The sequence below is a fragment of the Delphinus delphis genome, chromosome 20, assembly GCF_949987515.2.
Source record: "Delphinus delphis chromosome 20, mDelDel1.2, whole genome shotgun sequence".
Classification (NCBI taxonomy): domain Eukaryota; kingdom Metazoa; phylum Chordata; class Mammalia; order Artiodactyla; family Delphinidae; genus Delphinus; species Delphinus delphis.
Window position 1 is genome coordinate 13,219,338 of NC_082702.1, and position 13,872 is coordinate 13,233,209.

The window sequence follows — 13,872 nt, forward strand, 5'->3', positions numbered from 1 at the left end:
ACAATGGACAGGGATTCCTCATAGGGCAAGAGCAAAATTGGGGGAGGCAGGAGAGCCTGGTTCAGTGGTTCTCAAGTTTGTGTGTTAGAACAGGAAAAAAAAAAAAAAAGATCGTGTGTTGGAATCCTCTGGAGGGCTTGTTAAATGCAGGCTTCTGGGCTCCACACCCCTGTGCCCACCTGAGAGGTGATGCTGCTGCAGATCTGGGATCTTGGTGGTGAGAAGCAGAAGGCTGCCTGAGCTCAACAATCCTCACCCTTACTCCGTGTGTCCTTGGGCAAAGGACTTTCCTTCTTTCCAAAGCTTAGTCTATAAAATGGGGCTATCTTCTCCTCCCCACAGTGCTACTTGAGGTGACCCATGCCTTCCTCTTCACCCACTGTGAGTCCCACATTTTTGCTGGGCCTTGACCCTCCAACTTCCTTCCCACCTCAGGACCTTTGCACATGCTGCCCCTTCTGCCTACAAGGCCTTCCACTCCACGCCTCCAGTGGATGCCTCATCTCCATTCAAATGTCATCTCTTCACAAGGCACACGCCCTTCCTGCTTTATTCTACCTAACAATACATCTCGGTGATTGTTCCCTATTGGTTCCTATAAAGCATCTTGGGCCCTCCCCCACCAGGTCAATTTCCCACCCCCTGCCACACCCTGTTCTTTCTTTCTTGAACTGAGCGTTGTTTGTAAATACCTGTGAGCACAGGGGTATGTTCACTCGGTCATGAACTGTGTCACCCGGTAAGAATGTCAACCTCACCAGAGCAGGGCCTTGGGTGGGTTTGTTTATTATTTGTCCTCAGCTCAGGGTTGACACTGACTGGTTGCTCTATTTGCTGAGCAGGGAGGGCAAGAAGGCCGGTCCCGAACAGGAGGAAGAGGCTCTGTCCAGCCCAAGAACCACATCCAACCTGCGCAAGTCTAGCTCCCACGGCTCCTGCTGCAAAACCAGTATCACCCCCAGGTGCATCGGTGCGTCCCAGGGCCCAATCCTGCTAGTGCAGAGAAAGAATGTCCTTGAGGGCGGGCATCAGGGCTTGGAGGAGCAGATGGTGGCTTCTCCACCAGGGCTGCAGGGGATGGGAGAGCCCAGCCAGGTCAGGCGTGGGGTGAGGGTGGGAGAAAGGTGTGCTAGGTTGGGTGCCACGTCCCCCAAATATAAACCACTGGGCTCTGAGGTGGGGATATGTGTTGAGCCAGCTTCACCCTGTAGGGGGCGACAGAGAGGTGGGGATGAGTTGGGGTAGAAGGAAGGAAATGAGAAGGGGTGGGAGGAGGGGAGACGGAGGAGGGACGCTGGTAAGGAGGAAAACAAAGAGACATCCAGACAGAGTGATGAAGATGAAGACAGAAGGAAAGAGAGGTAGAGAGATCTAGAGAGGCTGAAGCAGACAGACAAAAGGAGAGATGCTCATAGGGACTGGGATGGAGTTGATCAGATCCAGGGAAGGATCCAGAGAGTCAGAGATACCCACAAGGCATTACCTGGGACAGAGGGCAGGTGGGAGTCCAGGGACAGGCAGGGGAGGCGAGGCGTACACACACCAGATAAATTTGCCAAATAGAAAGTCCGTGCAAGGTCTCTCCTGTGGCGTTGTTTAGAAAAGCAAACAGCCGCAGGCTGAACGTCCTGAATGTCCATCAGCAGAGGCTGTTTCAGTGAATCAAGGTTCATATGCGTCACGGAATACTACCCAGCCATTAACAGGAGCGAGGCTGCTTTTTATGTACCGACTGGGATCAACCACTAGAACACATTGTTAGGTCACAAAAAAACAAGGTGTAGAAGGATGTGTACAGTATGCTAACATTTGCGCAAAGTGGAACATATATCAGTATATGCATGTAGGTATTTCCTGGTGTATGCATACATTTCTGAAAGCAGATACAAGAAACTTGCATCAGTGGCTGGTCCTGGGGACGGGGACCGAGAGGCTGGGGATGCAGAGGAAGGGAGGTTGACTTTGCAACTTATTCCCTTTGGAATCTTCTATATTTTGTACCATGGGCTTCAGTTACCTGTTCAAACACTAAATAAGATTAAATGATAGAATAAGAAAGACAGAGGGAGACAGAAAGTCGGGGATAAAGCCGTGGGGAAGAGAGGGATGGAGGAAGAAAGGGAGAGAGAGTTTAACTCTGTTTAATCCAGTGGTCCCCAAACTTCTGTAGATGCCTTTGGTCATCCGGGGAAAGGCTGTGAGGGGTCCTGACCTCCCCAAATGACAGGCCAGGACCCTATTTGCTGCCCCATTTTGTCCCCCCAGGCCTAATACCTCTCAGTCTTCTCCTGGAGTGGCCATCTTTCTTCCGGAGTCTCCTTTTTTGGGGTCTGGCCTAGTTGAGTTGACTGGCGGCCCTGGAAGACAGAGGTTGACCCTTTCCTGTTGAGACCTGTGGTCCCTCAGGTGCGGTTGGAAAGGGAGGTCCTGCTCAGTCTTCAGGAGGCTGTGGCATGGTGATGGCTTTGAACCCTGCCTCTACCACTTTCTTGCTGTGTGACCTCAGGCTGGTGACTTCGAGTCTCTGTTCCTCAGTCTCCCAGCTATAAAATGGGACAAGGAAGGTACTTCCTCGGAGGGCTGCTAGGAGGGTTGTGTTAGTTTCCGGGGGCTGCCATAATGAATTGTCACACGCTGGGTTGCTTAAAACAGCAGAAATGTATTCTCTCACAGTTCTAGAAGCCGAAGTCTGAAATCAAGGTGTCAGCAAGGACTCGCTCCGTCTAGAGCTTTAGAGGGAGAAGACTTCTTTGCCTCTTCCTGCTTCTAGGGGCTCCCAGTGCGGTTTTGCTCGTGGCCCCAGGACTCCAATCTCTGCCTGTCTTCACAAGGTCTTCTCTGGGTGTCTCTAGTCTACCTCTGCTTTTCTTTTATAAGGATATTTGTCACTGGATTTAGGGCCCACCCAGATAAGCCAGGATGACCTCACCTCAAGGTCCTTAATCACATCTGCAAAGACCCTTTTTCCAAATAAGGTCACAGTTACAGGTTCCACGGGGACACGTCTGGTTTTTTTGGGGGGGTGGGGTGGGGAGGGGACACTAACCCACTACAGGATTAAATGAGGTAGAACTAGGAGCTCAGCAAAGCGCTGGACACAGTAAGGTTTTGATGAATGTTAACTATTCCCTTGATTTTGCTTGGCCCACATGATATTGTTAAATGTTTTTCATAAGTTGCCTACCTTTGAGTTCAAAAGCTTTCACATGAAAATGAGGATCTCTTGAGGAAAATCAGAACATTTTGCATCATTGGACCAAACCCCCGCAAGGCCAAGGAGCCCTGAGAAGTGACTGACCTTCGAAGGGGCGTGTGTGTGGCCACTTCCCCAGTCCCCAGTGTCACCTGCCTGGCCCTGGGGCATCAGAGTTGGAGCCTCCTGGACCAGATCTGTCCTGCTCACTGTTGCCGCCCCACCGCCCAGCCTGAGGCCTGGCTCAGAAAGCCAGTGAGGGACTCAGGACTTCAGGCCTGGCCCTCGTAGGATGGGCGACCCTGGGCAGGCCCGTCCCCTCCATGGACCTCAGTCTCCACATCTGTGAAATGGGGGAAGGTGTGAGATGATTCCTGGGCCCTTCTCGTTGTGGGGCGTTGGCAGGAGGCAGGCACGAGTTTGAGGTCACCAGTGACTTACTGTGGCAGATAAACTGCCCTTCTCAATCCTGGCTGCATGTTATAATTGCCTGGATAATTCTCATTTTATATACCTATGACCAGACTCCAATCCGCACCAAAGGGGGTTGCCCTTTGCTCACAGAACAGACCTTCAGCATGGCCTTCAAGGCCTTTATTCCTCCCAAGACCACTCTCTCATTCATTCATTCTTTCCCTTTAGCCCACTCCTTCTTCCATTCTCCTCACCATGAGCCATTCTGTTCCGTAAATGAGTTTCTCTTTTTGGTCTTGCCAAATGAGGACTATTCTTTTATGTCCACAATTTTTTGATTTACAGACTTGGTTGGCTTGGCTCCCCATTCCCATGGGCACACTTGGTCCCTGGCTCCTGATGGCTTCACAGGAGCCCTTGCCTTGTGCCCTCAGATCCTGCATGAATACTGCATGGTCCTGAGGGAGAATTTCTTTGGGAAGTCACCCAGGAGCGGAATTACTGCGAGATACGTACGTGCAGCACTTCATCTGACTAAGCCAGACTTTCATTTTTACCAGATTCGTACTGTTACTATGACAGCTCATCGCTGAATTTGCTTTTCTCTGATTACTAATTGGTTTGAGCACCTGCGCACATCCCTGTTGGCCTTTTAATTTGGTATCATCAACTTGATTTTTTTCTTCATAATTTGTTTCTTTGGGGGAGTTTTCAGAAGTCCTTCTCTGCCCCTAGCTCATCAATTATTTTCCTCTATCAACTTTATAGTTTACCTTTCACGGTGTTTTTTTTTTTTTTTTTTTAATATTTATTTGTTTATTTATTTATTTTGCTGCATCGGGTCTTAGTTGCGGCACGCGGGATCTTCGTTGCAGCATACGGGCTCTTAAGTTGCGGCGTGCAGGCTTAGTTGCCCTGTGGCATGTGGGATCTTAGTTCCCCGACCACGGAACAAACCCACGTCCCCTGCATTGGAAGGCGGATTCTTGACCACTGGACCACCAGGGAAGTCCCCACGGTGATATTGAATCCAGCTAGGGAAAAACACTGTCAAAACAGAACTGAGATAATAGAAGGTTTTCGTATTTCTACTGTTTAATCCTCAGCCGCTGGCCAGAAGTAGCAATTGAACGTGTGAAATGTGGCTAGTGCAACTGAGGGACCGAATGCTTAATTTTATTTCATTTAATTTAAAAGTAAATAGGCACATGTGGCTAGTGGCTACTGCCCTGCACAGCACTGATCTCAGGTTCCCTTTCATTGTATTCGGTAGGGATTCAGTTTTCTTTTTCTTAATAAAATGAACCAATTTCTTCAACACTATTATTAAACAATCTATTTCCCCCCTTCAATTTGCTCCTGCGTACACTTGGGCCTGCCTCTGGGTTCTGTGGGGTGAAGCCTGGCGAATGTAGTGAATAGCAGGGATGGAGGATCATGATTCTACAGAAGCGTTTTTTTTTTGTTTTTTTGGCTTTTCCATGCAGCATGTGGGATCTTAGTTCCCCAACCAGGGATCGAACTCGTGTCCCCTGCATTGGGAGCGTGGAGTCTTAACCACTGGACCGCCAAGGAAGTCCCAGTAATAGAAGTTGTAATTAGACACACAGTCGTCCAGAATAAAGACTACATTTCCCAACCTCTTCTGCTGCTGGGTGTGGCCACGTGACTAAGCTCAGGCCAAAGAGGCAATGGTGAAAGCTTTGGGGTCACTGCCCTTTAAAAGGAAGGGGTGTGCCCTCCTATTCACGTGGGAGAGGTAACAATCCTAGGATGGAGGAGCAGCAAGATGGAAGGAAGCTGGGACCTTGCTGACTGGGCAGGACTGAGTCCCCCACTCCTTGGCCTCTTATTGAGAGCAACTGTAGATCTCAGTGGTTCTCAAACTTGAGGGGGCATCAGAATGAGGCTTCACACTGCAATGGCTTCTCCTGCTGCAGAGCAAGGGCTCTAGAGCGCAGGCTCAGTAGTCGTGGTGCACCGGCTTAGTTGCTCCGCGGCATGTGGGATCTTCCCGGACCAGGGCTCGAACCCGTGTCCCTTGCATCGGCAGGCAGATTCTTAACCACTGTGCCACCAGGGACGTCCTGTACTATGCTTTAAATCTCTGTGTTTATCCATCTAGATCATGTGTGTACTTGGCCAGGCTGACACAGAAACAGTGCCGGATCCCTGGGGGACTCAGGTCCTGTGGAGAGGGGTGCTGTGGGGTAGGGGCTGACAGTGGGGGCGAGGCAGGACTAGGTCGGATTCTCTGGCTCCTCTCCACACACTTCCAGCCCACAAACCAGACTGAGGTCCCTGGTGCCGGTGACGCCTGGAGGGCTCTGGGAAGGGGGTCCCCTCCTTGGTCTCTCAGTGTCCCCAGGAGGCCGCTGCTGCCCCGACACCTCCCAGGGTGCTGGGAAGGACATACGCCGAGCCAACACTGGCCTGGGGCAGTCACTGCCCAAAACGCAGAAGCAGCGCCGTCTCCTGTCGGCCGGATTTTCTCCTCTCCCTGAGACCCGGCCTCAGCCTGGAGGGCAGGACACGGCCAATGGAATATTTCTGAGGCTGGCAGCTCCTGGTCCATCCGTCTTAGCCGACGCCCCAGCAGCCCATCTGCCTGTTGACCGGTTTCCTAACATCAGCTCACCAAGGATCAGTTCCCACCCACTGAACGCACTCCAGACAACCTTTAAAATAGGTTTCCAGCAAACTGCAGATTTGGCAAACTGGTCATCATGGCACATGGACTGGTAAACTGGCTGCTTCCAGGCCTGGGGGGCATCAATCCAGCGCTGTAACCGGCTGCTTGGACCTGGAACTCCCGCCCACCCACAGACACGGCCCTGGCCCTGAACTGGGCTGGAATCCTGGGGTCAGCCAGGCCTCCCTCCCAACCCTAGAGCCCCTCCCCATCAATTCTCCCCACAAGACGCCCTGGACGGCGGTGGGGGGGTCTCTACGCACACTGCACACACACAAAACAAGAAACTGGTTTAATTGTAAAACTAAGTTGAGGGAGGGGCGGGCGGGGCTGCACTGAGGGGGCAGGAACCCGATTCTTCAAGCAGTGGTCCTGTCCCCGGTGCCACCCCGCGGGACAGGGACCATCCGTCCCCAGATGGGGGCTAGAGTGTTATAAAATGACAATATAAATAGACTTCTAGAAAAGAGGAGGCTGTTCCAGGTGCAGTAGTCATGTTCTGCAGAGGCTGGGGGTGGGTGGGAAGCCCTGACCCCTGTCTCCGCATCCAGCCACAGAGAGGGGTGTGGGGCGAAGGGAAAAGGCCACTCTTCAGACATTCATGATCGACCCCCGCAATGGCTCAGGGGGGAGGGGCTGTGGATCAGGCGAGGTCTCAGAGACACGCACTCGCAGAGGAGCTGGACCTTCTACATGCACACATGCGTGTACACACACACACACACGCGTGCGCACGCACACACACACACGCACACACACCTCTTTCGTAGTGTTGTCTCCACCCCTGGCGGCCCCCACTGCAGGTTTCCAGTGATGGGAAGGCCGCCCGTCCTTCCTGGAGACAGGACAACACTGGGGCGGGCCTGTCCCAGAGGGTTGGCGGGTCCTGGGAGCCTCGTGTGCTCCCACAAGTCCCTGCGCTTTTTTAAAAGTCCCAAAATCAAAACGGCAGTTCAGTAGTAGGGTCCCGCACACCCCCCAGCAAGGAGGGCAGAGCCATACAGAGTGTCTCCTGGGCTGGGAGGGGCAGGGGCCGGCCCTCCACTGGCCTCTGGCAGGGCAGGGGTGACCCAAGGGGCTCTTTGGTTCAGGGTCAGGGCGCTGGGCCTCATCTGGTGCGGTTCTGGCGCATGAGGGGCACGATGCTGGCGGGCGGGCCCGCTTTGGCCAGGAATGGGTGCTTGAGCAGCTCAGCCGCCGTGGCCCGCTGTGCCGGGTCACGCACCAGCAGGCGGTCCAGGAAGCCCTTCAGGGATGGCGACACCTGTCAGGAGGCGGGCGAGAGGGTCAGGGGGTCTGAGAGCCAGCTCCACTGCTCACTCGCTGTGGGGCCTCAGTCTCGTCCTCTGTCAAATGGGCTGACAACACCTACTGCCTAGGGAGGGGGCAAAGAGGTCCCAGGAGCTTGGCCCCAGGGGCTCATTCCCTCCCCATTTCCAAGGTTCGGCAGGACCCTGGCAGCAGCTGGGCCCTGGAGGCACCCCTTTCTCACCAGGCAACTCCTTCACCACGAAGTCCCCTCTCCTGGACATGGCTATGCTGTGTGCGTCTAGCCAGGCCAGCCTAAGTACAACTTCTGGGATGTGGGGTGGTGAGGGCACAGAGTTTACACAGACACTCGAGGCCTGGGGGACACGGGGGTGACCCAGCGCACAGTAAGCGCCACCTCGGGAGGGAGCCATCCATACCCCAGTGCTGCCCGCACCCAGCGCTCTGCTTGGGTTCGGGGCTGGGTGGAGCCCTGTCCCCCCACCCCCACCTGCCTGCCGCCTGCGGGAGGGGCCCACCTTGTGCAGGTTCTTCAGTCGGGGTGGCAGGTTGTCCCGAATCATCTTCATGGCTTTGAGGGGTGGCTCATTGAAGTAGGGGGGCTCCCCATCCACCATCTCGATCACCATCACCCCCAGAGACCAGATGTCCACCTGCGGTGGGGACGGGGCAGCAGGGCTGAGCTGTGCAGGCATGGCCAGTGCTCGAGCGACACCCACAGAGGGATGGCCCTGGTTCTGTCTTTGCCTCTTCGCTCCTAGAATCCTTGGGCCCTGAACACCCTCGCTGATACCTAGCCTGCCGGACCCTATGCACTCCTCACCCAGGGAGCCCTCTGAAGGGTTCTGCCCACCCAGCATCTATCCCCTTCTTTTTTGCTAACCCCCCTCCTTCCCCTGGGTTCCTCTGGAGAACTCCCTCTCCCCTACTTCAGTCCATGGAGCATGACCAGGTAGCCTAATCGGCAAGAGTCCGGACACAGTAATTGGTTCAGGAACGGGCACAGGACCCAAGCTGAGCCAGTCACAGTCAACCCTGAGACTTCAACCAAAATATTCAGGAAAACAGTAGGGCTCATGTGATGTGTTCCGGAGTTGCCAGGGTCATGTCTGTGCTGACCAGGGGAGCACCTGCCTGAGTGAAGACTACAGGGGGGAAATTCTAGGGACCCACAGCTTTCCATTTTGCTAAATCCGTTTGAGATAGTTTTGTCACTCACAGGCAGTCCTGATTGAGATGGTCCCTCAGAATCTCCTCCCAGCCTCCCCTCCCAGTGTGATCCCACTCCTGCCTGAGGTTCCCCCAAGATATGCTTCCAAGGGCACCTTGGCCAGGCCCTGGGTCAAGCCTTGTTGACTGTGGAGGAATCCTCAGGGCCACAGGCCACAGCTCAAAGATCAGGCAGGTAACGGCAGGGAGTGAAGCAGGTCAGTGCAGGCAATAGAGCTGGGTGGGGACTACGGCCAAGACGAAGGCGCCCCTGCACTTGCTAACGTGGAGCAGCCCCTCAGCGCCTGCTGACTGTTGCTGTGCGGGAATTTGGCCTCCACATGGCCAGAGCTCTTGGTTTTCTGACAGAGGATAAAATTCAGACTTTCACGTGAGAGCTCTTTTTAAAATGCTCGCAAGCGCATCTTCAGAGCACGTCAGCCAGTTTGTGGCCTCTGCCCCAGGCTGACAGGCAGGGCCAGGGCCAGGGCCACTTCTGCTCAGCATTCTGTTCCCAGCTAAGCACTGGCCTGGCTCCAAACTAGAGCCCAGTCAGCAATGAGTGCACGCAGCCATGCTTACTTCTCCCCCAGACTGTTCCCAGGGACTGAGCCCCCTCACCCCCAGCACTCTGGCTGTTCCGGACTGTCACAGCGTAAACCAGTGCCGAGCGGCACGGCCGGCCACCTCTGGCTCACCTCTGGCCCGTAGGGGAGGCGGGAGATGAGCTCCGGGGCCATCCAGTAGGGCGTGCCGACCAGGGACTTCCTCCGGGGCACCTCCTTGCTCACCTGGGCACAGAACCCAAAGTCTGACAGCTTCACCTGCAGTAGGACGTAGGCAGTAGGGTCAGAGGTGCTGGTGGGGGCAGGGTGAGCAGAGGCATCTACCTAATTGATTCCTTGGCCTCGGACGCGCTGGGTCTCCACGATGCTGCCCAGAGGTCAGAGCCTCTGGGGAGCTCTGCCGTCTCCTGGCTGGGGCCCTCAGCCGTGTCACCTGCCCAAGATCGCACCATCTGCCTCCGTGACAGGGTCTGTGCTGGGGCTCTCGGGGGAAGTGGCCCGAGTCCCAGGGGTACCAAAGGCTGGGCGGGGACTCAGACTGGGGCTGGCTCCCAATGCTGTGCCCTGGGCCCCTGCTTCCCGGCAGGAAGCACACCTTCAGCTGGCAGGTGTCCAAGGTGGGTACAAGGGGACACAGCCTGCCTCTGCAACAGCTACGTCCCCAGACCAAGGATTTATACCTTTGCTGGAACTGTGGGCCCTATCTGGACTCTCGAGGATGTCTGTGGACCCTCCCACCCCCAGAGAGCATGCTGACACATGTCCCCTAGACACATCTGCAGACAACTTTAGGTGTTCGTGGACCCCAGCTGAGACTCCCGGTGACACTGAGCCTTCCCCCCACCCCCCGCCTCTGCTGACTGGCCTAACGTTCCTGGGGGAGGGCGGGCAAATCACCAACAAGAATTTGGTGAAAGTCAAGGGCCCCCTCCCACTGAAAATCATGTTCACTCTTGGAATATAAATGCAGGTTCTGGTCACTGTGGACCACCCATGGACCTCAGACTCAGAACTTCAGCCCAGAAGATGGGAGATGGGACTGGAGTCCACAGCCCACGCCTGGATGCCAGGCTAGGAGCAGGTTCTCACGTGGCCGAGAGGCTGGCCACCCAAATGGAGTCTCCCCTCTCTGGGCCCAGGGCTAGCCTACAGTTCCCAACGGCCCGTGCTGACGGCAGAGACCCGCCAGCCTGAGCCCCTGACCGCAGGGGCAGAGGCCGCACTCACGTGGACCCCTGACTCTGGACTGCTGCCCAAGGAACGAAGGAACTTACTGCTCCTCACGTGACTGCACTCGGGGGTCAGAGCACACCCTACCAGCAGAGGGAGAGCTGGGCAGAGGCGGGGGAAGGCCAAGCCACCCCGTTCCTCACCCTGCCATCGTGGGTCAGCAAGATGGAGTCGCTCTTGATGTCTCGGTGGATGACCCCCTGGGCGTGGAGCACGGACAAGGCCTGCAGCACGGCCAGGCACACGGCGGCGATCTGCTCCTCATTCATCCTGCGGGGGTGGGTGGGTGAATGACGGGGACAGACAGGGCCCCGCCCTGGGGTTTAAGGGGGACACAACACTACCCTGGGCTTTGAGGGGGACATGGCCCCACCCCAAGGGGTCTGGAGGGGGCCAGTTCTATCGTGGGAGAGGTCTGAGGGGGCCCAGGTCCACCCTGGGGAGCTGGGGGAGACAGCAGGCTGGCTGTCACAGGGCCCAGCTGTCCAGCAGTACCTGGTGTGGGTGACGATGTCGGTGAGGGCGCCTCCCTCCAGGAACTCCATCACCACCCAGAGCTCGTCCCCGACCAGGTAGCTGTTGTACATCTCCACCACATTCTCATGCTGGTAGTCCCTCATGATCACCACCTGGGCATGGGAGGCCGGGTTGGCGCAGCGGAGGGAGGACGGCCAGCCCCTGCCACCGGAGCCCTCCCCCCTCCCTCTCAGCCTGGGTGTGGACCCTGCCACACTGCGGGTCTGCTTCCACCCGTCACTCCTGCTCATCGGGGTCCCCCTGGGCTGTCCTCCCACGGCCAAAGTCAAGAGACCTCAAAGGCAGCGTGGGCCTGACGTCTGCACTCTATTCCAGGGGTGCTCCCGCCCCGCACACACCCCACACTTCTGACGCTGGTCTCTGACCAGCCCTGAGCTGGGCCGCGAGTGGCTCTGATGGCCAGGCTGGTGTCGGGAGAGGGAGCTGGAACGAGGGCGTCTAAGCACAGGGCTGAGACCAGAAGGCCAAGCAGGTACTAGGCAGGTCAGATAAAAGGCAGTGGGGGGTGGGGGGGTGAGGGAAGAGATTTCAGGGGCAGGAAGGCCTAGCAAGGCAAAGCCTCACGGAGCTGGGGGAACACGATGCTCACAGGGGCCACATTACACGGGGCAAAGCTGAGGAGTGTGGAGAGGTCAGGAGGCAAGAGCTAGAGTCGGACGACCCTGGACCTGACGTCCTCCTGGGATTCCTGCATCAGAGGCCGGGGGCTGCTCCCAACACAGATTCCTCTCGGGAAGGAGCCAGGGGTCTGCCTTTGCAACATGCTCACTGGTAGTGAGCCCCCCAAGGGCCAAAGCCTGAGGTCAGACAGAAGCGAGGCCTAGATGGGGGCGGATCTCAGATGCACGGCCAAGAGGCCAGGCCTTTGTCCTGAGGGCACCAGGGGGCGCTGCAAGGGGCAGTAAAGGGGTGTGTGGCAGCCCTTTGGCTGTGGTGTGCGGAATGCCCAGGGGGCAGGGCCGAGCAGCAAATGGGCTACGGGCTACGTGGGGACAGGAACAGGGATGGGGGAAGGAGTGACAGGCTCAGGACTGACAAGCCGGGGTGGGGGCCAGGGAGGTCCAGAGCTCCGGCCTGAGGACAGGAGTGGCGGGGCCTCTCTGAGACAGGGAACCAGGAGAGGCAGGTTTGGAGTACACGCTTTGGGGCCAGAATGGGACTTGGTGGGTATGAGGGGCCTGGAAGGCACGCAGAGGGTGGGGCTCAGGGGGATTAAGGGAGCCTGGAGCTGGGGCTCGGGGCCTGGCCAGGAACAGGACAGCCGTGGCCATGGGTATCGTGGGGACAGAGGAGACAGCCTGGGGAGGTGTGACGAGTGAGGACAGGAGCCGGGCCCAGGACCCAGCCCTGGGGAACCCCATCCCCGAAGGCCCTTTCCCCTCCTCACCCCATGTGCCCTCAAAAGCCATGGGGCGGAGGAGCCCCAGGAGGCGAGGTGAAGGCGGGGGCGGGGCAGCAGGCCCACCTCATTGAAGAGCAGCTCGCGCCTCTGCTGTTTGCGCAGGTCCATCTTCTTGACGGCCACCAGCCGGCCCGAGCTGCGCACGGTGGCGATGCACACGATGCCCGTGGAGCCCTCGCCGATCTTGATGAAGTTGTCCAGGTAGGAGCGAGGGTCGCCGGGGTCCACCACCAGTTGCAGGGCAGCCCGGAACTGCTCGTGGGACACTCGCTGGGGTTCCCGCTGTGGCGAGCGGGGTCCGGGGGGTCCGGGGGCGGGGGGCGCAGGGGGGGCGGCGAGGGTGCGGGCTGGAGGGGCCAGCTGGGGCTCGGAGGCGTGGGGGCCCAGCACTCCAGGGCTGGGGGGGCCGTGGGCTCGAGCGGGGGGCCGGGAGGCAGAGGAGGACTGGGGGACGGCCAGGCCCCCCACCGATGGCCCATTGGGGGCCACGTTGTGAGGTTCCCCCTGCAACAGAAAAGAGAGGCGGCTGTCAGTGGAGGGGCCAGAGGGACGGGGACCCCGGCTGTGGGACAGACACATGGTGGTCAGGATGCAGATGGACGGTGGGCTGGGCACAGGTTGGAGTCGGTGGGTGGCAACGGGGAAGCTCCGGGCAAGGGGACAGTGGGGCGGTCCTGGGGCAAGGGGAGCAGTTACCTGGGCGCCCCGGGATGGGTGGTCCGTGTCGGCCCGCGGGTACGTGTTAAAGGGCCGGCCAGCTGCCACTTTCGCCCCGCTGGCCAGACCGGCAGGCTGGTGGGGGGTGCCGACGTCAGGCCCAGAGAGGGGCCGCTTGTCCCGGGAGGACTCCTGGGGCCCCCCTGAGCCCTCCCTGGACGACTTGGGCCTCTTGTCCGGCCCCACCCGCCGCCTGTCTCCACTGCTGCCACCCGCCTCGCTGCGACCGGCGACCCGGCCTTGACCGCCCGCCTTCTCTGGGCCCCCTCTGGCCGTGGTGGCCTGCTCCACAGGCATCCCGTTTTCCTGGCGGGCACGGGCGGGTGGCGGCGGGCTGTCTCTCCGCAGGGAGTTGGAGCGCGTCACCGACATGTTCTCAAACTCGTCGAGCAGCAGCGTGAGGGCCCCATCCTTGGCGCCTTTGCTGCCCCGCACGATGGTCTGGGGTCCGGGGCAATGGCGGGGTGGGGGCCGGGCAAGGAGGAGGGGGACACAGGACGTGTATCCAACACACGAGGACAGGACAACACAACACACACACAGAGACAAGACAGAGACGGAATGAAGAAATGCCATGGGTGATGACAGGGCGGGGCGGCAGGGGGGGCGGGCAGGAGCAGGGAGGCCCCTGCTGCCCCTCCCC

The 13,872-nt window shown here is 58.0% G+C and overlaps 1 protein-coding gene across 3 annotated transcripts in view; it reads right to left on the reverse strand.

The window, feature by feature from the left end:
* Positions 1-6,592: 6,592 nt before the first annotated feature.
* The window catches only part of PAK4 (p21 (RAC1) activated kinase 4), a 46,430-nt gene continuing 39,150 nt past the window's right edge, over positions 6,593-13,872 (reverse strand). For 2 of the 3 annotated variants that reach the window (XM_059999051.1, XM_059999052.1), the window contains exons 4-10: positions 13,209-13,670; positions 12,576-13,016; positions 11,069-11,202; positions 10,717-10,843; positions 9,476-9,601; positions 8,087-8,221; positions 6,593-7,563 (exon numbers count right to left, since the gene is read on the reverse strand). In XM_059999051.1, coding sequence (XP_059855034.1) covers positions 7,408-7,563; positions 8,087-8,221; positions 9,476-9,601; positions 10,717-10,843; positions 11,069-11,202; positions 12,576-13,016; positions 13,209-13,670 — 1,581 coding nt within the window. In that variant the 3' untranslated portion in view covers positions 6,593-7,407. The remainder of the gene's footprint in view (positions 7,564-8,086; positions 8,222-9,475; positions 9,602-10,716; positions 10,844-11,068; positions 11,203-12,575; positions 13,017-13,208; positions 13,671-13,872) is intronic. The other variant, XM_059999053.1, reaches the window with a different exon arrangement.